The sequence below is a fragment of the Delphinus delphis genome, chromosome 11 (assembly GCF_949987515.2).
Source record: "Delphinus delphis chromosome 11, mDelDel1.2, whole genome shotgun sequence".
Classification (NCBI taxonomy): domain Eukaryota; kingdom Metazoa; phylum Chordata; class Mammalia; order Artiodactyla; family Delphinidae; genus Delphinus; species Delphinus delphis.
The window spans coordinates 78,084,318-78,107,129 of NC_082693.1; the positions used below are offsets into that span (position 1 = coordinate 78,084,318).

The window sequence follows — 22,812 nt, forward strand, 5'->3', positions numbered from 1 at the left end:
GAGGCGTTAGCAGTGGACGAGGTGCGGACGTGACGAGCTGCTGGCTAGTATCCAGATCTTGAAGTTGAAGCTGACAGAACTTGTTGATGGGTTGAACACAAGAGTGTGAGGCAAAGAGGAGGCGGTGATGATACTGGGCCCTCTATCTGGGATAGAGAACAGGGGAGAGGAGTAGGTTTGGTGGAGGAGGGGGAAGCAAGAGGCTCTGCTTTTAACCTATCCTAGTTTCCTGCCACAACATAGTACCCAAGACTGGGTGGCTTAAAACGACAGAATGTTATCGTCTCACGGTTCTGGAGGCTGAAAGTCCAAAATCAAGGTGTCGGCAGGACCCTGCTCTTTTTGACAGCTCTGGGGGGCGCCCTTCCTTGCCTCTTTTAGCTCCTGATGTTTGCCAGCCATCTTTGATGGTCCTCGGCATGTGGATGCATCACTCCAGTCACAGGCTGTCTGCTCCCTGCGTGTCTTCACATCATATTCCCTCTGTGCATGTCTGTCTCTCTGTCCAAATTTCCCCCTTTTATAGGGACACCAGTTATATTGGATTATGGTCCACCCTAAATGACCTTATTTTAGCTTGTTTACCTCTGTAAAGACTCTATTTCCAAATAAGGATGCATGATGAGCACTGAGGGTTAGGACCTCTACACAGTTTAACCCATAACACCTCTTAAATGTGATTGTTATTCACTATTCAAGTGGAGATATCTAGTGGGGCATTAGGTAAATGGATACATTGCCCGTTTGGCTTTCACTCAGTCTTTCTGTGTTATGAAGTAGCACTGCAAAAAGCATCGTCAGGTACACAGATTATTCTGTATTTTGAATTTTGTTTTGGAATAGATTTTCAAATGAAGGAGCCTGTTAACATATATTATTAAAATATTTTGAAAAAGTGTGACATCAATTATACATTTATCATTCTACAGGGAAGGAGGATGTGATGGTTTAAAGTAAGAAAAATTTATGAACAACAGGAAGTGAGGAGAATTACTATCTCCTGGCTTCTATTTTCTGCATTAAGTACCTTTCCCTCCTGGCACTGCTAGATACTGATTGAGCAGTAATTTTTCTTAAGAGTTTCCAAGTGCACAGCATTAAGCAGAACAGTTTTATAATGTCAGAAAACTGGAGAACCACATCCTGATGTATGTAAAATACATGTGTGCTCATTTTATTAATGATATTGTCAGTAAATTTTGCTTTAGATCTTGGAAACATTCATTCATTCATTTATTCTTTCATTCACTCATTTTCATTTAAAAATATTTTTTAGCTCCTATTATGTCCAAGCTACTAGATGCTGGGTGTCAGCAGGGGATAAGATAAATTAGCTGAGACAAATACAGAGCAGTTTTACAGGCAATTAAATAATGCTGTAAGTATCACCTTATGGTAAAGGCCAGGGTGCTATTAGAGCACGTAGAAGGGGCACCTAACAGTTTTGGGGATGGGTGGGAGTATGGGGAGGTTTTTTTGGAGGAAGAGACTTAGGAAATAACATACAAATGCCACGAGTGTCATACTAATAACATTTAAAACATATTCTCTATTTTAGTGCTGCGATAGTATTTTCCACACTTAAACTTCTCCAGGATTCAAAACTTTTTAAAAAGAAGGTAGTAGAAGATGACACAGAGAATTCCATCTCTCCAGGAGATTATGTACGTATGAATTTAATGTTTATCCTGATAACACTTTTTACGGAATAATTATTGGCATGCTAGGAAATTGTATAACTATTTGAATGAAACAAAGGGGTAAAGAAGAAAAAAACATTGAATTTAGAGTAAAAAGATCTGTGTTTAAGCCCCGTTGATGCTATTTATTAGCTGGTATACCTTGGGCAAATTCCTTAAAATTTTTTTAAATTATGTAATCTCATTTGGGAATTGATGGGACTGGATGTAATAGTGACTGAAGTCCCACCAGATGTATCATTCTTGTATTCTAGATCTGATGTCACTAGTAAATTAAGTTGTTTCGCATGACTTGCTCTTCATTTCACTTTTGTTTAAGTTTTTTTTTTTTTTTTTTTTTGCATTACGCGGGCCTCTCACTGTTGTGGCCTCTCCCGTTGCGGAGCACAGGCTCCGGACGCGCAGGCTCAGGGGCCATGGCTCACGGGCCCAGCCGCTCTATGGCATGTGGGATCCTCCCAAACCGGGGCACGAACCCGTGTCCCCTGCATCAGCAGGCGGACTCTCAACCATTGCGCCACCAGGGAAGCCCCATTTCACTTTTGATTTTAGTTCTTCTTTAGCATTACCAGTGTGACACCTACGCTATTCCCTACCTTGTGCTATTTCCTATCTGTGCTATTTCCTACCGGTGCTATTTCCCACCTGTGCTATTTCCTACCTTGTGCTAATAGTACCTTGTGCTATTTCCTTCTCATAGTTAAATTCTTCTGCGTTTAAGCCCTCAAGTCTATTTGACAACTGGTGTCACATGTTCTTTGAAATTTCACTGGATTTTGATTAGACCAAGTAATTTAATAACAACAGGGTTGTTTAGGATTAAAATATAAAGATTCAGCACATAGAATCCTTGCTCATTTTAAAATAAATAAAGCTTAAGCTTTACTAATAAAATTGCTACTATCTAATGTCACTACAAAAAAGCAAAGCTGGGGCTTCCCTGGTGGCGCAGTGGTTGAGGGTCTGCCTGCCGATGCAGGGGACGTGGGTTCGTGCTCCGGTCCGGGAAGATCTCACATGCCGCAGAGCGGTTGGGCCCGTGAGCCATGGCCCCTGGACTTGCGCGTCCGGAGCCTGTGCTCCGCGGCGGGAGAGGCCACAGCAGTGAGAGGCCCGCGTACCGCAGGAAAAAAAAAAAAAAAGCAAAACTAATTGACTCATTTCTTACCACAGTAAAAGCAGTATAAAGGCTAAAAAGGATTCTGATTCTGAAAATTTACTTAGAGCAATGCTTGTTACTTGGTGGGGGGGTATTTTGCTTCCCAGGGGACATTTGCAGTGCCTGGAGACATTTTCGTTGTTATAACTAGAGGGAGTGCTAGTGGCATCTACTGAGTAGAGGCCAGGGATGTTGCTAAACATCCTGTAACACACAGGACATTTCCCTCACAACAATAATCTGGCCCAGAATGTCAGTCATGCTGAGGTCGAGAAACCCTGATTTAGATTAAGCATGACTTGGCTTTTCAATAATAAAAGCAATGTAGGCAGAGATTAAGGTATGTTGATGTGTATTTCTTCTGTATTTCTAATCCAAACACTAGACTCCTCGAGTACGTGGTGTACCCATTCTAATCACCAGCCTGTCTCGGGGTCTCTGTTCACTTCTTACTCCGGTTCAGAAACAGCTCCCCCTCCCCCTCTGCTCCTCACCTGTCTGTCATGTTCCAGCCCCTGTCAAGTCCAGGTTACAGCTCCTTGATAGCAGGTATTGCTGACTGGTTAGAGATGATGAGTTGTCAGAGATGTGTAGCAGGAAATTCCTAGAACAAATGGGCGTTGTTCTAGATGAAGTGTCTAAGATTGATTGCTCCTTGGAAAAGTTCCTTTGTCACCTCCCTCCCAGTAGCTCTGAACATTGGCCACTCCCTTTATAAAGTGTAATAATGAGGATAGTAAATCATAAAATAATATATGTTTGGGATGTGAGCAGCACATAGCAGTGTAATGTAGTAGATTAAGACTGTGGGCTCTAAATTCAGAAAGATGCAAGCTTGAATCCCAGCTTCCGCCAAAATATGATGACATTTAAACAAATAGTTAGCCTTCCTAGGCTTCGCTTCTCTCATCTGAAAAATAGAGATAATAATAGCCCCTCTTGGGCTTGTCAGGAGGATTAAGTGAACTAATGTGTATAAAGCATGTATCACAGTGCCTGGCCCGTAATAAGCACTCAGTAAACATTAGCCAGTGTTACTGATTATTTTTCAGCCTTTAAAATGATGGTCACAAAATTTTTGAAGGTATGGAAACTGCTGATAATAATACAATTTGCAATGAAAAATTCAGACTGCAAAGCTAGTTTTCAACAGTGAGTATACAGAGAGAAAGAAATGCTGCAAAGCACTCATATGAGGATCAGTGTTAATAGAGGAGCATGGGATTATGGGTGATTTTTGTTTCTTGTGTATTTTTTATGTTTTATAGAATGTTCAAGAATAATTTCTAAAATTAAAATTTAATACTGTTAAATGATATCAATGCTTCCCTTAACTTATGTTACATTTAGCATTAGTCTAGAACTTGGACATTTTAAAATGGAAAGATAACCATCATTTTAATATTGTTTAGGCCACTGAAAGTACAGATGATAATGAGTTTTTAGATCCCATTTCCCTAAATTCTCGAGAATATTTCAACATTCATCTGTGGTTGAGGTGCCGCTTAGCATTGGTGACTGCGTTTGTTGCCCAGATTCGTGGCATTGGAATCGTGAAAGGTACAAATATCCTATTTCCATCTCCTTAGTCAAAGTTTTCATAAAATTTAATTTTATTTAGGTAACAGAGGTTTTCTTGGGATGTATTTTATTATACCATTAACATTTTATAACTTCTTAGCTTTATCTGTTTCCAGAATAAAAAATTCAAGTTATTAAATGAGAATAATCATTTTCAGCAGTCCCTTGTATCACTGCAAATGGCATATATATTACTGTATGCAAAGCAGGCAAGGAGATTTCAGAATGCTAATGCACACGCCTTCCTGTGGTCTAGGAAGGCAGCGTAGTTCAGGGGTCCAGAGTGCAGATTCTGGAGCCCCCCCCCCCTTGAGTTCAAATACTCTATCCACCACTTCCTTGCTGTGTAATCTTGGCCAAATCTCTTAACCCCCTAGGCCTTGGTTTCCTCCTCTGGAAGATGGAAATGTGGTACCTACTTCATAGGATTATTTCCAGAATTAAATGGGTTAAATTTCTAAAGTTCTTAGGTTATAGCCTGGCACATAAATATGAGTTCTTGCAGTGATTAATAGTTATCTATATGTAAACCTATCTGTTCACCCATCTCCCAAATTAAATTATTTCATGGAATATCATTATTACTTTTGCAGCCTTTGAATACCCTAAAGTACTTCTCGTAAATTACAGCACATTTATTTTCAATGTTTCGTGCAGTCTTATTTGTTTTCTGTCTCTACATCTTCCTCTTCTTCTGTATTATACAATATTCCTGTGATAAACACCGAGAATAACCTGCACATATAATTTCTTACTTTCTCAGTGCATTTTAAGTACCTGCATTTGTTTATTTTAGAAAACGATATAACAGATTGTGTGAGCCTCATCAGTGAAGTGTGTGTGGAAGCAAAAAGTGCAGGCGACAGGGAGCTACAGGCTGAATTCTTGATGCAAGCTGTAATCATTGGCCTACAAGAAAAGCACTTAAAAGCAGACATCATAAAAAACCTTCAGGTAGGAAGGAAACCTAATTCACATTGATATTTACCAGAGGATTCCGGTTAGAATAAAAGGAGAGAATTTAAATTTCCATTAGGTACTGAATGCGTAACAGTCAATACATCTGGCCCCTGTTTCAGTGAATTGTGAATGGTACTATCAAATGGAATAATTTTATTTTAATAGGATGTAATACAGTTGCTTGAAGGACGTGAGTTTATTTCTCCTCGATCTCATTTAACACTGGTGAGAAGCATGCTTTTACTGGCTGACTTAACAAAAGCCGAGAAATTCGAGGAAACTCCCTCTTCGAAAACAGAAAAATTATATTTGTTGACTCAGTCTCACAACATTCTTATTGAACAGGTGAGAGTGCTTTTGTGTCCACAAGACTTAGAAACTTACTTTTCTGTCTTTTCTTACAGCATACCACATTAGCTAATTACTCATTACAGTGCTTCTTTTACAGATGCGAACTTTTGGAGAAACAATTGAATTTCCTACATCAAACACTGACTATGCAAGTCCATTACTGCCTTTGAAAAATATCTATCTTCCTCATGTCATGTTATTGGCCAAAACAAAAATGAGAATTGGTAAGAACACTTAAACATATATTACATTCAAGTCACTGATGAAAAAGTTTAAGTCATTTTCAGCGAGGCTATCATGTGAGTGCATTTATCTGGGGCAGTATTTATGAATAGCCAGGTTCCATTTATTTAACAAATAGCTTTTGATCACTTACCATGTGCCAGCCTCCCTGTGAGGTCCTGGGAAGCTATTGGAGATTAAAACAGATGTGGTGGGCTTTCCTGGTGGCGCAGTGGTTGAGAGTCCGCCTGCCGATGCAGGGGGCACAGGTTCGTGCCCTGATCCGGGAAGATCCCACATGCCGCGGAGCGGCTGGGACCGTGAGCCATGGCCACTGAGCCTGCGCGTCTGGAGCCTGTGCTCTGCAACAGGAGAGGCCGCAACAGGAGAGGCCGCAACAGTGAGAGGCCCATGTACCGCAAAAAAAAAAAAAAAAGAACAGCAAAGGGAGGGATGCCTGTTTAAGTAGAATACTTGGGGAAGGCCTCTCTGGGGAAGTAGTATTTAACCCTGGACTGTAAATGTTAAGCATATGCTTAGTGAAGTCATGCACAGTAGAGGCAGAGAGAGCAGTGAGTTGTAGGCTCTGAGGTCAGGACAAACTTGACATGTTCCAGAACTGCCAGGAGACCAGTATAGACAGAGCAGAGTGGGCTAGGGACAGCCTAATGGGAGAGGGTGAGCAGGGGACAGTTTATGTTTCCAAAGATTACCCTGGCTGCTGGCTGAAGAACAGAGTGGAGGATAGACGGGAGCCAGCCAAGAGGGGATCTGATTGGAGCAGGTAGACCAGTAAGCCAGAGGCTTACAGCTCCTTGGAAACCAAGGAGGAGGAGCCAGCCAGTGTTGCTGCCCTTCTCAGGAGCTCACAGACATTGCTTCAAGCTCTCTCTAGGACACTGTCTCTCATCTTTGACCCAAAGCTGCCTACCTCTAGCTCCAAGACTCTTGTCTATCACAGAGGACAGAAAATCTTGTAACAGCTCTCTCTCTGTTCTAACCTATATTCATCATGCCTTTTTAGAAAAAATGTATTTCTGATGCTTTGACATCAGGAGTCTTGCTGACCAGGGAGGGACTTCCCCTCCCAGAGTTAGCCAATTCCTAGAGGTTAGCAAACCACACTCCTGTGAGGATGTCTTTCATATGCAAACTCGCCATTCCAGAGCTTACACCCTGAGCTTTTATTGAGCTCTTTTATTGTTCTTTGCTGGGCTCTTACCCTCAGGGCCACTATTTTTCTGCCCCAGTCACCCCAGGGACAGGTATAGACTACTAGCAGAGCCCACTGAAATTATACAAACTAGCCAATCCTAAACCTTAGTCTGCTTACCCTACCCACCCACTCCTTCCCACAAAAAACACAATAAAGGCTCATGCCCACGTTTTCTCCATTCTCCTTCTACCTCCTGACTGACCCTGGTGCTTCCCTGTATGGCATGGTGTGCCCTCCCTCCTCTTCAGAACTGTGAGCAAAAATACTATCTTTTCGATGGCGGTCATCTCCTGACCTGTTGACCTTGTCATACTTGAATAATAACAAAACCCACATTTTGAAACATTACCCCTCACCTCCTGGGACCCATTTGCCTCCTGTACCAGCAGCTGCTCAGCTCAGGAGAGGCAGGTGTTTGGACTAGAGTGGGGAAGGGAGGGCAACAGAAGTGTGCTCAAACCATCACCTGCCCACAATTTTTTCCCTTGTTCCCCTTCTGCTCCTCCCCCTCATGATTAGTATTGATCATTATTATGATATGATTTTTCATCATCATCATCATCACCATCATCAGATACGAACCTTATTACTATAGGTAAAGCAGTTCACCCCTATATTGTTGAGTTTCCTCATTATGAAATTAGGCTGGCATAGCTGACCTCTGGAATTCCTTCCAGCTCGCTGATCCCATGAGAGCTATTTTTCAGTATCTTTGGTCCACAATTTGTTATATTACCAGTATATTTGATTTCTACAAGAACTTAAAGTACAGATTGTGTTAACTTGTACAGATTGTGTTAAACGTATCCTCTGCTTTCCTGCCTTACTAATCTTGAAGATGTGTCACCACTCAGTGGCAATACTGTTGCTGTGTTTTAGACTCACTTGAAGCAGAACAGCTTGCTTTCTGTTATATTATATTAAATACCAACTTAAAGAATAAAAACCGAAAGCAACTTTTCTGTCAAAACAACGTCAGTTTCACAACTTCTTTTTCACAGAGTTGATGTTTATTGCAAAAAGGAGCACTTCAATATTATGAAGCATAAAATCATCTGATTTGATGCTTTCTTGACAGTCTTCCTTTAGAGTGATAGTATAGATTTCATTGCAAGAATAGAGCCACTTAAAAAAATTCTTTTTCTTCGTGAAAGCCTCTTACAGAAAAAGACATTTCGAGATTATTTTTAAAAACCAAACAAAAAATAAGCATCATGGTTACTTAAGATTATTTTTTTCCATTAATGACTGAACCTAGAGCTTCCTTATTAGCTGAAAAAGTAGATTACTGATTGTATAATAGGAGTGAAGAAAGGTTCAAGAATAGTGCTGGGGAGTGGGAATATAACAGGGAGTCATCATCTTTGCCTTCGAAGAGCCTATTATCTAGTTAGGAGAGAGAGAAAAGTCAATAATTTCTGTAACAATTCTTTTTCTAATTTTAACAAAAATCTAGAAGATCATTCAAGTACTATTATTATACATTAGTACTATATTATATAGCACTGTCTTGCATGTAGTCCATATATAGTACATATTGTACATGTATATAAGTGCCTCAATGACATGAAAAGACTTGATATTTTTGTCTTGTATTAATAAACAGCTGTAGTATAATTTGAAACAGTAAGCAAGACATATAAGAATGGGAGATGGGCTTCCCTGGTGGCACAGTGGTTAAGAATCCGCCTGCCAATGCAGGGGACACGGGTTCGAGCCCTGGTCTAGGAAGATCCCACATGCCGCAGAACAACTAAGCTGGTGCGCCACAACTACTGAGCCTGCGCTCTAGAGCCCGCGAGCCACAAGTACTGAGGCCTGAATGTCTAGAGCCCGTGCTCCGCAACAAGAGAAGCCACCGTGATGAGAAGCCCGTACACCACAACGAAGGGTAGCCCCCGCTCGCCGCAACTAGAGAAAGCCGGCACACATCAACGAAGACCCAACACAGCCAAAAATAAATAAATAAATTAATTAATTTAAAAAATGAAACATGACCCCAGAAAAGAGAATTAAAAAAAAAAAAAAGAATGGGAGATGTATTGAGATGTGAGACTGTATGGGACAAATGGTATTAGCATATCCTTCTGGCCTAAGATCTAATTGCAGTTGGTAATTGTTGGGGTTTAAGAGCATGGACTCTGGAGAAAGAATTCTGGTCCAGTTCCCTTGAGGAAATCATTTAACTTCTCTGTGTGTCAGTTTCCTTTCTAGTAAAATGTAAATAAGAAAGGTACCAGTCTCCCTGGGGTGAATTGAGTGGAATATGTAACATGTTTAGAAGGTCAGCTAGTTTGTTCTAAGAGCTTTGTAGGTGTCAGCTATTCTCACTGTTCCATGCCTGGCCTCCTTACTCTCCTAGGAAGCTCCGGGGAAGCAAGGCTTCAATTTCTTCATCTCCATTTTCTCAGTAAAGTGCTACCATCCTGCCTTGTCCAGAGGAAGGTCTCTGTAACTTCTCCCTGGATAAAGGGCCGGGGATGGGGGAGAGAAAGATACTTTTTCTACTGTCTTCCCACTCATATAGCACATTCCTGAACTAAATATTTACAAAACGTCCTAGGTTTCCTGAAAACTCGTTATAGGGCATGGCATCTTGGATTTAAAATTTTCAGGACTTGAAGGGACCTCAGATATTTTCTAGTTCTGCTGCCTCAAGGCTCAGAGGCACGTAGGGACTTGTTCAAAGCCTCAGATGACACGGTAGCACGAATGACTGGCTTGTACCCAGCATTTCAGCTAAAACTCAGCAGCTGTATCCTTCTGCAATCCTACACTGCCTTTCTGTTCATACTGCTCTACTGTGCCTGTTAAACTATTCTATTAATGCAGTTTCCCCCCTAGTTGCCTTTTACTCTTTATCTCAACGTTTTTCTTCTTTATTAAACTTACCAAAAGATAAAGTGATCATCACCTGCTGGCCTTGACAGCTGTATTTTCTGGGTAGGCATCCCTGACCTTTCCCAGGTCTGGCCAGGGCTCCTGTAACCTGCTACCACGGTGTCCTGTGCTTTCACTGCCACACAGTCAACCACACCGTGTTTTGATTACCTGTCTGGCCGTTCTCATTCCCTGTTGGACACTAAGCTCCACGGTCTCTCTTTTAAGGGGTTACTGCAGTGTCATGGTTTAGGGTATGGGCCCTGGAGCTGGACTGCCTAGGTTTAGATCACAGCCCTGCTACTTACTAGTCACGTGACTTTGGGCAAGTTACTTAAACGTCACCGTGCCACTGCTTTTTCCTCTGTAACATGAGCATAATAATGGTATCTACTCAGAGTTGGGAGGACTGCATGAGATAATGCTTAAGTACTTGGGATGGTACCTGGCATGTAGGAAGTACTTAGTGAAACTTAGCTCTTATTTTTCAATTTTCTTGTTTTTTTATCCGGTGCCTAAGCACTCAGAAAATATTTGTCAAATAAATGTCTGTCTTGTCTTTGAGGTGATTAGAAATTAAATCTAATGCCTCTTCAACAATGCAACAATCCTTCATTATGTTAAGTAGTGATGGGACCGCATAAGAAGTATAACATGTGGCCTTTGTCCATAATGGGTTTGCCAACTAGTTGGGATGACAAAATATGCAATGCGAGCAACCGCTATAGAGCTGAATAGAAATTACTGCCTATTAATATATGCAAATTTTATTGGTAACAACATAAAACTACATAAAACTTCCAGTTGTTTCCCTACTAACAACCTCATCTTAGGAACACAAAAGTTGTTATGTAGAGCACTATGAAACTTTAGAACTGAAAGAGGCTTGAGAGGCTTGAAATTTTAGAACTGAAAGAGGCTTCATTTTATTTTTATTTATCTTTAAAAAATTTTTATTGGAGTATAGTTGATTTACAATGTTGTGTTAGTTTCAGGTATACTATCCTTCATTTTAAAAATGAGAAAATGTTGAAATTTATCAAAGACAAAGTTTCAAAGGTCTATTGTTTATAGTTCATTGATACATTTGGGTATTGTGTTTCTTTAAAGCATTTCTTCAATGCTAAGAACTAAAGACCCCCAGAGTTCTTCTTTTTTTTTTTTTTGACCATGCCTCAGGGCTTGTGGGATCTCAGTTCCCTGACCGGGATTGAACCCCGGCCATTGCAGTGAAAGCCCAGAATCCTAACCACTAGGTCACCAGGGAACTCCCTCCCAGAGTTCTTCAATTGTACCTACTGTGAGAGAAGTCTGGTACCTGGGAGGTTTGTTATGAATACTGTATATCTATTGTTCCCTCTTCATACAACTATCTTTCTTTTAGGAGATACAGTGGCCAAGCAAGTATATTATACCAGTAAAAAGAAGGATCCCTCAAAGTGGTTACCTGCCCTTCATCTTTTTGAAATAGCTTTGAAGCTCGCCAAGACATCAGGAACAGAAGAACAAGAGGTGGAAGCTGAAATCTTTTTTCAGAAAGGTAAGATGTATTTAGGGTCAGAACTATGATAAAGTTTGAGGATTATTTTTTTCCCATGAACAAAAGGCTTCTTAAAACTCTGGTCACTGATTATACAAAATACTGATTTTACAAAGGGCTTGGTGATGACAAACACCTTGGTATCTCTGCCAAACTCAGTTTTGGATAAAGAGAACACTGCGTATTTTAAGTTTATATCTAGAAAGGAAAAAAGTACTCCATTTTCGTTTCTTTTATAATTACAATTGACCTTCCTTACACAAAGTTTCATGTTTGACTCAAAAATCTCAGCATCAGCCATTTAGCTATGAATAATGTTTCTTAAAGAATGCTTGGAAGATATTTTTTTATTTCATTACTTAGCTAAGCATTTTAGCTAATTTCTATAAAAGATACATACCCATTTAAATTAACTAGCTATAACAATCTATATAACTTATATACAACACACATTTGCATAATACATTCATATAATTTTATTTTAGCCATGAGAAAAATGATGATGACAATTGGTATCACTTACTGAGCATCTACTAGATACTAAGCACTGTAGTTGGTGTTTTACATCTCATATTGCCAGTTCTTACAACAGCACTACAAGGTAGGCATGACCAATCCCAGTTGGCAGATGAGGTGTAGTCTGGGTAAATAACTATCTGTAAGTCCAGACGTGAACTTAACACCAGGTGGCTCTGTGCCCTGTGCATATGCTGCATGGAAACTGTGAATCCTTTTTATAGTGATTGTAAGATTTGCCTTTCCTGCCCTTCTTGCTACAGAAGTACCATTCCAGCTCCTGCATTTGAAGGCTGTGGCTCGCCATGAGGGGTGGGAGCTGTGTGCAAACGAGAGTGTTTGCATCATCCGTGCTGGTTTTCAAGCGTTTGCTGACTTTCTAGGGTTTGTTTTTAGCAAAGATGTTTTCTACGATACCTGCAATGATAGAAGAAAGAAGAAAATGGATTTAGATAAAGGGAATGTGCTACAGGAGGAAGTGGGAGCACAAAGTAAGGAAATGGAGAGGAAAGTAAGATGATAAGAACAGTTGTGTCTGGAAAGTGAAAGGAGGCAGGGGGACCCTTCCTGGGGAAGGAAGCAACAGCTCTTTCCCCATTGGCTTACCTTCTAGCAAGAAACAGGAGACGGACAGACAAAAGGGACAGCACATTCAGTTTTCCGAATTTCCTGCATAAAATATTTGTTCTGAAGTTCTAAATGATAGAAAAAGGAAAAACCATCTTTGTATATCCTTTTCTTCTTTCAGGCAAAATAGAATGTCAAATATTGGTGGAAGAGAAATCTCCAACTTTGCAACTTGAGAGTCTATTTGAAGCTATACAGCTAAGCTTGAGACATGATCAAAACTCAGGGTAAAAAAAAAAAAAGACCTTTCCATTATCATGACAATGTGCGTTTGGGTTTGAGACTCGTGTTCTGGTAGTACATTGACTATTTAAGGCTGGGGCGACTGGGGCACCCTTTTCCCACGGCAGGGCTAGTTCACTGGGGTCCATTGTGCAACAGGTTCACTTTTCAAGCTTGATGCTCTTGGCTCTGCTCCAAGGCCTCGTTTACAGTGATGGTTGATGATGGCGGTTAGCATCGTGATGTACTGGACTGTAAATCGCTTCTAGTCTGTACTCAGGTTGATATCCTGTCAGTCCCAGGTTACAGGAGCCTCCACTAGATGTGAAATTGTATCTAGAAGGGATTTATGTGAATATTCACTCTGGTTCAGCAGTACCAAGGCTGGCCAGCTCAATTTTGTATAAAAGTCACCTTAAGATGGAGAATAAGCCAGCATTATTACAACTGCACTGATTTAAATGGTCCCACCTGACAGGTTTGATAGTGAATACACAGACCTAACCCATACCGAATCACGGCTTTCAGCATAACTCCATATGTCTCTTTAGAACTTATTATAATTAGCGTAGGCGAGTAGAGAGAGAGGTCTGGTTTTCCAGGCAGGTTCCTCCAGTCTTGACTGTCACTTCTTTAGTGCCTTGTGTGCTGGAATATTCCAGAATGGTCTTGATGCTCAGCTGCATTGTGGTCATAGCATGGAGTATTGCCAGCACAGGACAAGGTAGACTGCTCAGCTCTCTTCAAGAGCTTTCAATTTCAGTAGGAAGGAGGATGCCCGTGTCTAAGCCACAAGTGCTCTGAAAAGAGGATGAGTTTGGAACAGATGCTGGTTTTGCCTATTTTTGCCTTTTATTCTCTCAGAAATTGTTGACACAAGATGCAAAATGATTATGAATGGTCAGCTATCTAATAAATACAATGCTGTATCATTTTAGGTTGATAAGGGACTCCTACCTCGAAATAGCCCTATTATTTTTGCACATGAGGAAGCCAAAGAGCAAACTTTCAGCATCACCATCAACACTTATTAAGGTAACAAACAATTTTATTAGAAATTTAAAGTATGTTGCCTTTGAACTTGCTTACTTTGCTAGCACTGTGCTATGGAAATAAAGAAACGGTTTTTCTTTGTGACTTGAAGAAATTAATTCATTACTTAATGCTCACACTCATATTTAGATACCTCCTTCGATATTTTTACGTAAGACTCTGGAAACAGATTTCACGTGGACATTTTTGCCTGTTAAAATGTTATCCATGAAATGTAGGTGTATATAAATACTCTAAGTCATTAGTATTGATCAGGAGATTGCAGGAAATGACATATTGGTTAAGCAGATGGACATGTATGGTTTTCACCACTGATGTGGCTTGCAAACAGATCACCTTTTGAAAAGAGTCATTCATTCATTCATCCCATACCTACTGAGCACGTACTATGACCCAGGCCGTACTCTGGAAGGTGATAAAGCAAGGTTCAAGACAAACTCAGTGCTTGCTTCCATGCACTTACTCTTCAGTGGAGGGAGACAGATAATAAACGTGGAAAGGAAGAAAGCAAGAGGAAGAAAGGTGGGAGGAAGAGAAGTGAAGGAAGGCTGGGGGGTGCTTTAGGTGGTGAAATTTAGGATTAGGAAATAACTCTGGTTGGTGGGATTGTGAATGACTGTGGTGGAAAGAGCTGGAAAGTGGGATTTGATGGATTGGGAGGGAGCGTGCAAAGAGTGGCAGAGGCATGTACTCCCTCAAGCAGCACTTCCAAATAAGGGGCAGAAACATCTCCAAGGATCCTGTGATCCTGATGAGGTCTGAGATTTGGCCTGTCTAAGGAGCTCCTGGGTAATGCCTGTGCTGCTGGTCTGTGGGCCACACTTGAGTACCAAGGATCCAGACAGAGTGAGATACTCTGGGCAGGAGGTTGGGTGGTTTGGAGGTGGATGAACCCAGTAACTTTGTTTTCATTTTTTAATAAAAAATGTCTAGTTTTCTATTCTTTAAGTTTCAGTAGGCATTATATATTTCATTCTTATTAAATAATCCTCTGACCCACCAAAAAATCTTTCCAGAAAATTTTGACGTCAAATCTCTAATTTTTGAGGCAGCATAAACATGACTTAAAACCTTTAGGCAAATAAGCTTTCAGTCAGCTGAACTACTCATACGGTTGCTGCCTTAGGTGGATAGCAGCTATTTTTCTTTTTTCATCAAAATGATTACATAGAAAACTTACTTTTGTGGTGTGATAAACATCTTTATGTCCAATAAGAGAAAACAAAAATATTTGTTTCCATAGCAATTTGCAATGCAAATTAATAAGATTTTAGGATAGAAGTATATCACCTTTGGGGCCTTCTCTAGGGAGGTGTTTATAATTAATTAAGAGATTGAACAAATAAGATTTGAGTGAAAAGAATAGTATAATTCTATACAATATGATCATTATTTTCTGTGTATCTTTTTTTTAAAATTTATTTATTTATTTATTTATTTTTGGCTGCACTGGCAGGTCTTTGTTGCTGCGTGCGGGCTTTCTCTAGTTGCGGCGAGCGGGGGCCACTCCTCCTTGTGGTGCGCAGTCTTCTCATTGCAGTGGCTTCAGTAGTTGTGGCTCGTGGCTCTAGAGTGCAGGCTTAGTAGTTGTGGCACACGGGCTTAGTTGTTCTGTGGCATGTGGGATCTTCCCGGACCAGGGATTGAACCTGTGTCCTCTGCATTGGCAGGCAGATTTTTAACCACTGCGCCATCAGGGGAGCCCATACCACATTTTCTTGATCCATTCAACAGGTGATGGACATACGAATTGTTTCCACTTTTTGGCTATTATGATCAATGCTGCTTTGAATATTCATATACAAATTTTTTATGTGGACATATGTTTTCAATTCCTTCGGTGTATACCTAAGAATGGAATTGCTGGGTCAAATGTCAACTCTTTGTTTAGACTGTTGATGATCTGTTAGATTGTTTTCCAAAGTGGCTGTACCATTGTGTATTCCTACCAGCAGTGTATGAGGGTTCCAACTTCTCCACATACCTGATAACAATTGTTATTATTTATCTTTTTGATTATAGCCATCCTAGTGGGTATGAAGTAATATTTCATTGTGATTTTGATTTCCCTGATGGTTAATGATACTGAAATCTTTTCATGTGTTTATTAGCCATTTGTATATCTTCTTTGGGAAAATGTCTCTTCAAATCCTTGGCCCATAGCCTAAATCGGGTTATCTTTTTTTATCACTGAGTTGTAAGAATTTTTAAATATATATTCTAGATATATGTCCCTTATCAGATACATAATTTGCAAATATTTTTCCCAGTTGTGGCTTGTCTTTTCATGCTGTTAATCGTGTCTTTGGAAACAAAAAAGCTTTTAGTTTTAATGAAGTCCAATTTATCATCTTTTTCTTTTATGTTTTGTAGTTTTGGTAGCTCTTTACCTAACCCCAGATGTTGAAGATTTTCTCGTATGTTTTCTTCTAAAAGTTTTATAGCTTTAATGTTTAAGTCCATGGTCCATTTTGAATTAATCTTTTTTTTGTAAAGTGTGAGGTAAGGCTCTAAATTCATATTTTTGCACATAGATATCCATTTGTCTCAGCACCATTTGTTGAAAAAACTATCTTTCTTTACTGAATTGCCTTGGCTCCTTTGTCAAAAAGTTTATTGATCATAAATATAAATATTTATTCCTAGACTCCCAATTCTATTCCATTGATCCATAAATCTACCTTTATGTGAGTATCCATTGTCTTGGTTACTGTGTGGCTTGTAGTAAGTTTTTTGAAATTGGAAAGTACATGCCCTCCAGTTATTTTCTTCCCTTTCAATATTGTTTTCACTTTGAGTCTTTTGCATTTTCATACACACTTTAGAATCTGCTTGTCAGTTTCTGCCAAGAAACTAACAGAATTTTGGTAGACATTGTGTTGGATCTATAGATCAATTTGTGGACAGTTGGCATGTTAACAATGTCAAATCCTCCAATTCATAAATATGAACTCTCTCTTCATTTATTTAGATAGTAATTTTTCTCAAAATGTTTTTTTACTTTTCAGTGTACAAATTTTGTACATTTTTGTTAAGCTTATTTCTATTGTGAACAGGTATTTTCTTAATTTCACTTTCAGATTGTTCATTGCTGATATACAGAAATACAGTTGATTTATGAGTATTGAGTTTTGTATCCTGTGATTTTGCTAATAAACACATTTATTAATTCTAGAGGGGTGTGTGTGTATCTTGGAAGTTTTTACATAGAGCATCATGTCTCCTGCGAACAAAAACAATTTAACTTCTTCATTTCCTATCTACATGCATTTTTTTTTCTTTTTCTTGCCTGTTTGTGTAAGCTAGTATCTCCTGCTCAATGTTGAACACCTCTCAATCCCTCCTCAATAAAGCCTTCCTCTCAATTCAAAATGAGCTCTCTTTTTTGAATGTGTGTGTCACTAATTGTTCTTACAATATAGTTATTTAATGTTATTCTATATTCTTCACTCAATGCCTATTAACCTTGTTTCCAGAATTAAACAGGTGAATTGCCCAAGCTTATATAGCCAGTAAGCTGGCAGTGGCTACACCAGAGCCTAAGTAGTTTTATTACAGTTGGTGACTGGGCTCTCCATATTTGGGACAGGACTATATTGCTTAGATTTTAGATTCCCCATGGGCAGATCTCTCCAGGTATCATCTGTCTACCTCCAAGCTTAACACTTGAACTGGGCCAGGCCACCTTTGTGCATTGTATTTCATGCTCTGGCATTAGCTTTATTCATTGCATTTCTTTTTCCTTGGGAGGCTTATAGCCAGAAGTAAAAGAAAGATATTTTTGTTATTGCTTGTTTTATTCTGGAGTTTTGTTGAAGATTTTAAAAATCGGCCAAAACATGACCATCAAAAATTAGAACAAGCAATCTAATTGAATAGTTTTTACAGATGAGTTAAATCTTTAAAATTGACTATTAATACTTTAAAAATGTAAAACAGATACTATGTTGCTGGTGGAGTTTCTGTTTACTTCTGTACTATTGGCTTTTTTATATTTAAAAGCTGAACACACACACACACCGCCCCATGTTAAACATATCTCCGTTCATTGTTACTTTTTGCTGTTCTGTGGAACGTTATGATTACAGTCATCCCTTTAATAGTTTTGTAGTTAGAAAACTGATAGCAAATACCTATCAAAACCTTTAAGTAATATTCTTGTTTCTGACGTCTTTACACACAAGATATATTCAATTTCTAGATCCTCTATTAAGATGGTAAATAACATTTACTTAAAATGCAGTTTGTGTTTATTTTTATTCAAATAATGTAAGCTCATCTAGAAAATCACAAAGATAAAAATAATTAAATTACCCTTAAAACCTGGGGTAACCACTGTTGACAATTTTCTCTGCTTGTGTATACAGGGAACATATGTGTGTACCTAGCTTTTAGAAAACGGGATCATATTGTGCATATGCTGTTTTGTAACCTATACTTTTCTTTTGCTTAAGGTAGTTTGGATGCCTTCTCATGTCAATAGTTGAATATACATTATTACACTTAATGGCCATGTAGTGTTCCACTAAAATCTCATCTTCAGAAGATGAGAAAATCTATCATGAAACTTTATGATATCTTTATCTATCTTTATCATAAAACATTTGCCATATTTTTTAGGCTCTTCCCGGAAGGCATAGTTCTATTAAAGAACCAACAGTAAATAAATCTGAAATGCACAGTTTATTTGCCTGGATTGCAATAAGAGCTGCTGCACAGGTTGGTGTGAGTTTTATTTAACTCTTCTTTTTATCGTCACATCTGTTAAGGCAAAACAATGTATTGATACAAGAGAAAGGAAAATATCACGTTCTTTGGGATTTGCACCAATGATGTTTCTTTGGGAAGATTAGAAGTGCTCTTTATATGTGTGGTGTTTTTAATCGCTATTAGCCAGACTTGGTTTGATTCCACTTTTCTTTAATGAAAATAATGGGAGATACACATGTGCACATATTTGACACACATTTTGGCAAGTATCTGTCATAGCTACAGGAGGTAGCCTATTCAAAATGACTTATTTATTGATTAAATTGTCAACAGTCATGATTTGTTTGACTATGGTGTATACTACATGTTGGGGGATCACATATTGTTTTTCAGTTTGTCTTTATTTTTTTCCCTAATGTGTACCAAATGTTATTTTATGAATTTGCTTTTTCACATTATTTACCTAATGGATAATCTATGAATCAGAAAGCTTGCATTTATGAACTCTAATTGTGCATTAATTTTAGGTCAGTGAGGCTGTGCTGGCAATCAACCTACTTATCGGAAAGACAAATGATAAAACTGATAAAGTTAGTCAACAGGCATTACTGAATATCCCAGAATTTGCCACCATGGATCTTTTGTCTTCGTACACAGATTATTTGCTTGGTATGTTTGAATGTTAGGCATTTTATAAAATTGTAATATATGTCATGTGTAATCAAGTTTCAGAGGTTTAATTATAGAGATTTTAACTTAGAAAGGACAATAGTTTGGGGAACCTCTGGGAGAGGATGGGTTCTTAGGATCTAGCTGCTAAAATATAGGGGCCTCAGCTCACTGTACATACATACATGATAGTCCATCTGCTGCTGCATTTCAAATGTAGGGCTCTGTGAAAAAATGGTATTTCCTGATGTCTGTTTATTTTCCAGTTCACACATTTCAAATGAGACCTTTTGGGATTATTTATTTGAGGGACCTTCTCTGATCCTCTGAAATGTGTACTCACTCTTACACTCTCATATGGCTCCCTGTCCTTTTTATTAGTTCTTTTATATTTGTGTGTGTGTGTGTGTGTGTGTGTGCCTGTGCATGTTTAAACTATTTCTCTTATTAAACTATTGTCAGCTTCCTGAGAGCAGGGGCTTTAGCTATTTGATTTGCTGCTCTGTCTACAGAAAATCACACATTGCTTACACATAGCCGGCATTTGATATTAATATTTGTTAAATGAATGAATGAGAGGTTAGTGGAATTTAAACTTTACCTTACTGCTATGTTTCTTCTTACTTATGACGCCTTTGTTGGATAGTAAACTATAATGTAAACCTCCAAGTCAGGTCAGCAGTAACATAGATATTGAACAATCACTTACGCGTTTGCCCTTTCATTATTCAAGAAATATTTATTGAGTGCTTCTTGTGTGCTCAACACTTAGGTAGGTTCTAAGGAGCCATGTACTGGAATCTTACTTCCAGAAAGATATTTTAGGAATAACAGTGTCTAATTTTGCTTGGCATTAGGTGAGCATTGAGCCAAAGGGAATGAACGTGTTAACTTTAACCTGATGGGGGTGGGAACAGTCTTCCTAAAGCCTCTGAAATCACACCTATACGCAGTAGCTTACTCTGCTGGTTGAGGTTAAGTCAGCCTTAGCTGAAGAGTTGTGTCTGAAATCATCTCCTTCATGACTCTCTCCTGAAGAATAGGTGGCCCAGACTATTTTCCAACCTGAAAATGGTTTGCCCTGAGGTTAAACCATCCGGTGGATTTTTATGCCAAGGTATTGTTTCCTTATTTTTATTGCCTTCATGCCTAGTAGGATTTTGCTTCATCAGATTTCCGGACCGTGGCCTGGATCTCAGACTGGGTGCATGGCCTTCCTTAGAGTCCCCATAGATAGGCTCCCAGGGGACAAAGCAGGGCAGTCTGGCAGCAGGGGCTGGTCGCCGCTTTTTTCTCTTGACACTGCTCGTCAACTCAGTTCTCCCTGGTTCAGAATGCCAGGAAGGCAGTCCTCTTAGAAGCACACATTATTGTTTTGCTACAAAGAGAATGCAATAGTAATAATGAAGAGGGTTCAACTTATACCTCGATCCTGTCAAACCATTTCATTTCTCTCAGCCTCATTTGTCCTAATCTGAAGGCTGTGTGAATTAGATTTATTTATGGATAAGTCTAAAATCTGAAAACCTTAAGACTGTGATTCAACGTGGCTGAACATGGCTTCCAACATGGCTATTTCTTTTTCATAATGGCCCCGTATTACCTCTGAAACGTCTGTCTACTTTATCCTAGACATTTTCTTGTTTTACCAGTTTTTAGGCCAGGGATAACAAATAAGTTTCACCTAAAATGCTGTATTAATCAGTTACTGGCAAAATTATACTGTGTACCGAACGACCCTAAAACTCAGTGGCTAGAACAACATGACTTCATTCTCTTACTTGTCTCATGTGTTCTGCTTCAGGCTGCAGGCTGAGTTCAGGTGTCCTCTGTGTACATTTGTTATGAGACCCAGGCTAAAGAGGCTGTAGCTACCTGGGGCCTGCTGTTCTCAGGGTATAAACCAGAGCACAAGACCAAGACCAAGCACAGAAGCACACTTGAGGCCTAAGAAAGGCCTCATTAAATCCCATTAGGCATAGCAAGTCATATGGCCAAGTCCAATACCAGTGAGGCAGGGAATTAGACTCTGCCTGTAGAGGAAGGAAGAGGGGTGTGAATGTTTGTGGAGTGGTAATCCAGACTGTCACTTATGACATGTTCAATCTATGGCTGGTAGCCACCTGAGAAGAATTCTGAACTTCTGTATGGAAACACTGGAAAAGGTGCTGCGGTGATCAGTTAGTAATGTCACCCGTGGGCAATGGCATCCCCTAACCAGATGATCTTAGTTGATCCAGATGGGCAGGTAGTCTTCATCTCAGCTCTGCTTATTACTAGAAGTTATGCTTTACTTTTCTATTTCAGTGGTTTTCCTAGCATCTTCCAATTTTCAGTTTTCATTTTGTACCATTAGCACTCCTTTACTGTTGTATCAAGATAGTAATTTGAAATGACCAAATTTTAAAGTCCAATTCATTTTGTATTTTGCCTTAAGAATAATAATTTTGCCCTCCAGTATTTTCCTAGCAGGCTGATCATTAATTCATGTTATGATTTCCCTCACTTCAGTATTTGGGTTGGAAGGAAATATTGAATCCCCAACTGATTGCTGCAAATACCCAGATGGCAGTGAGGTTCATATTATAATGAATCGCTAAAGGGCAACAATAACAATTTTAAATTGTTTGATTTTCCTTGCATTAGCATATATTAGCATGCAGGAGAAAACCCCCTCAGTGATTTGCCTTCACTAGCATTGACCTGTACACGATGTGGTAAATGATATTCATTGTTTTTGTGTGCAGAGCCCTGTACCAGATATTTCTGTCCAGAGGGAGGGAGGAGTCACAGAACACACCAAGGAGTGGGTCTTGCCTTCCACGAGCTTCCAGTTTTTGGCCATCGGAACAGACATCTACTTTGAAATTATATAAATGCAGCTTTTAAGAGGACCATATTAATTAGTGGAGGCAGATTAATGTATTTTAATCTAAAGCTGGACACAGGTGGGGTGGGCATATGAGTTTATGAGGAACTTTTTTTTCTGGAAGAAGTACATGTGGGGCAGATACAAATGAATTGGAGGCATGGATACCAGATAGGAGGGGGAGCTCATCTTCTCAGCAGAGTAGTTGACAATCAGAGAAGCATGGTGACAAAATAGACCAGTCACGTGTGGAGGATGGAATATAGATCATCTTGCCAGAACCAGAAAGCAATTGTATGATGTCTATAGAACAATAAGAGAATTGAGTGTTGTAGCTGGTCCAATTTATTGAGGTTTCTTTTACATTGTCTTGTAGGAATAGAGACCCTGAAATGATGCTGGGACCATATTTAGATTGAATGCAAAAAACCATTTACTCCATGTCTACTTTGGGCCCAGTTATATTCAAATATACACCATCTTTTTGTCTTGATTTTCCTGTGGGCTTAATAAAAAATTCAGCTAGGATTAAAAATT

General features: G+C 39.2%; 1 protein-coding gene across 1 annotated transcript in view; it reads left to right on the forward strand.

Moving 5' to 3' along the window:
* LOC132433968 (cilia- and flagella-associated protein 54) overlaps positions 1 to 19,548 on the forward strand; it is a 216,771-nt gene extending 197,223 nt beyond the window's left edge. Inside the window, exons 51-60 of the mRNA XM_060025420.1 lie at positions 1,559 to 1,664; positions 4,272 to 4,419; positions 5,237 to 5,394; positions 5,566 to 5,745; positions 5,849 to 5,975; positions 11,454 to 11,609; positions 12,874 to 12,979; positions 13,913 to 14,009; positions 18,648 to 18,746; positions 19,265 to 19,548. Coding sequence (XP_059881403.1) covers positions 1,559 to 1,664; positions 4,272 to 4,419; positions 5,237 to 5,394; positions 5,566 to 5,745; positions 5,849 to 5,975; positions 11,454 to 11,609; positions 12,874 to 12,979; positions 13,913 to 14,009; positions 18,648 to 18,746; positions 19,265 to 19,423 — 1,336 coding nt within the window. The 3' untranslated portion in view covers positions 19,424 to 19,548. The remainder of the gene's footprint in view (positions 1 to 1,558; positions 1,665 to 4,271; positions 4,420 to 5,236; positions 5,395 to 5,565; positions 5,746 to 5,848; positions 5,976 to 11,453; positions 11,610 to 12,873; positions 12,980 to 13,912; positions 14,010 to 18,647; positions 18,747 to 19,264) is intronic.
* The last annotated feature ends 3,264 nt before the right edge of the window (positions 19,549 to 22,812 follow it).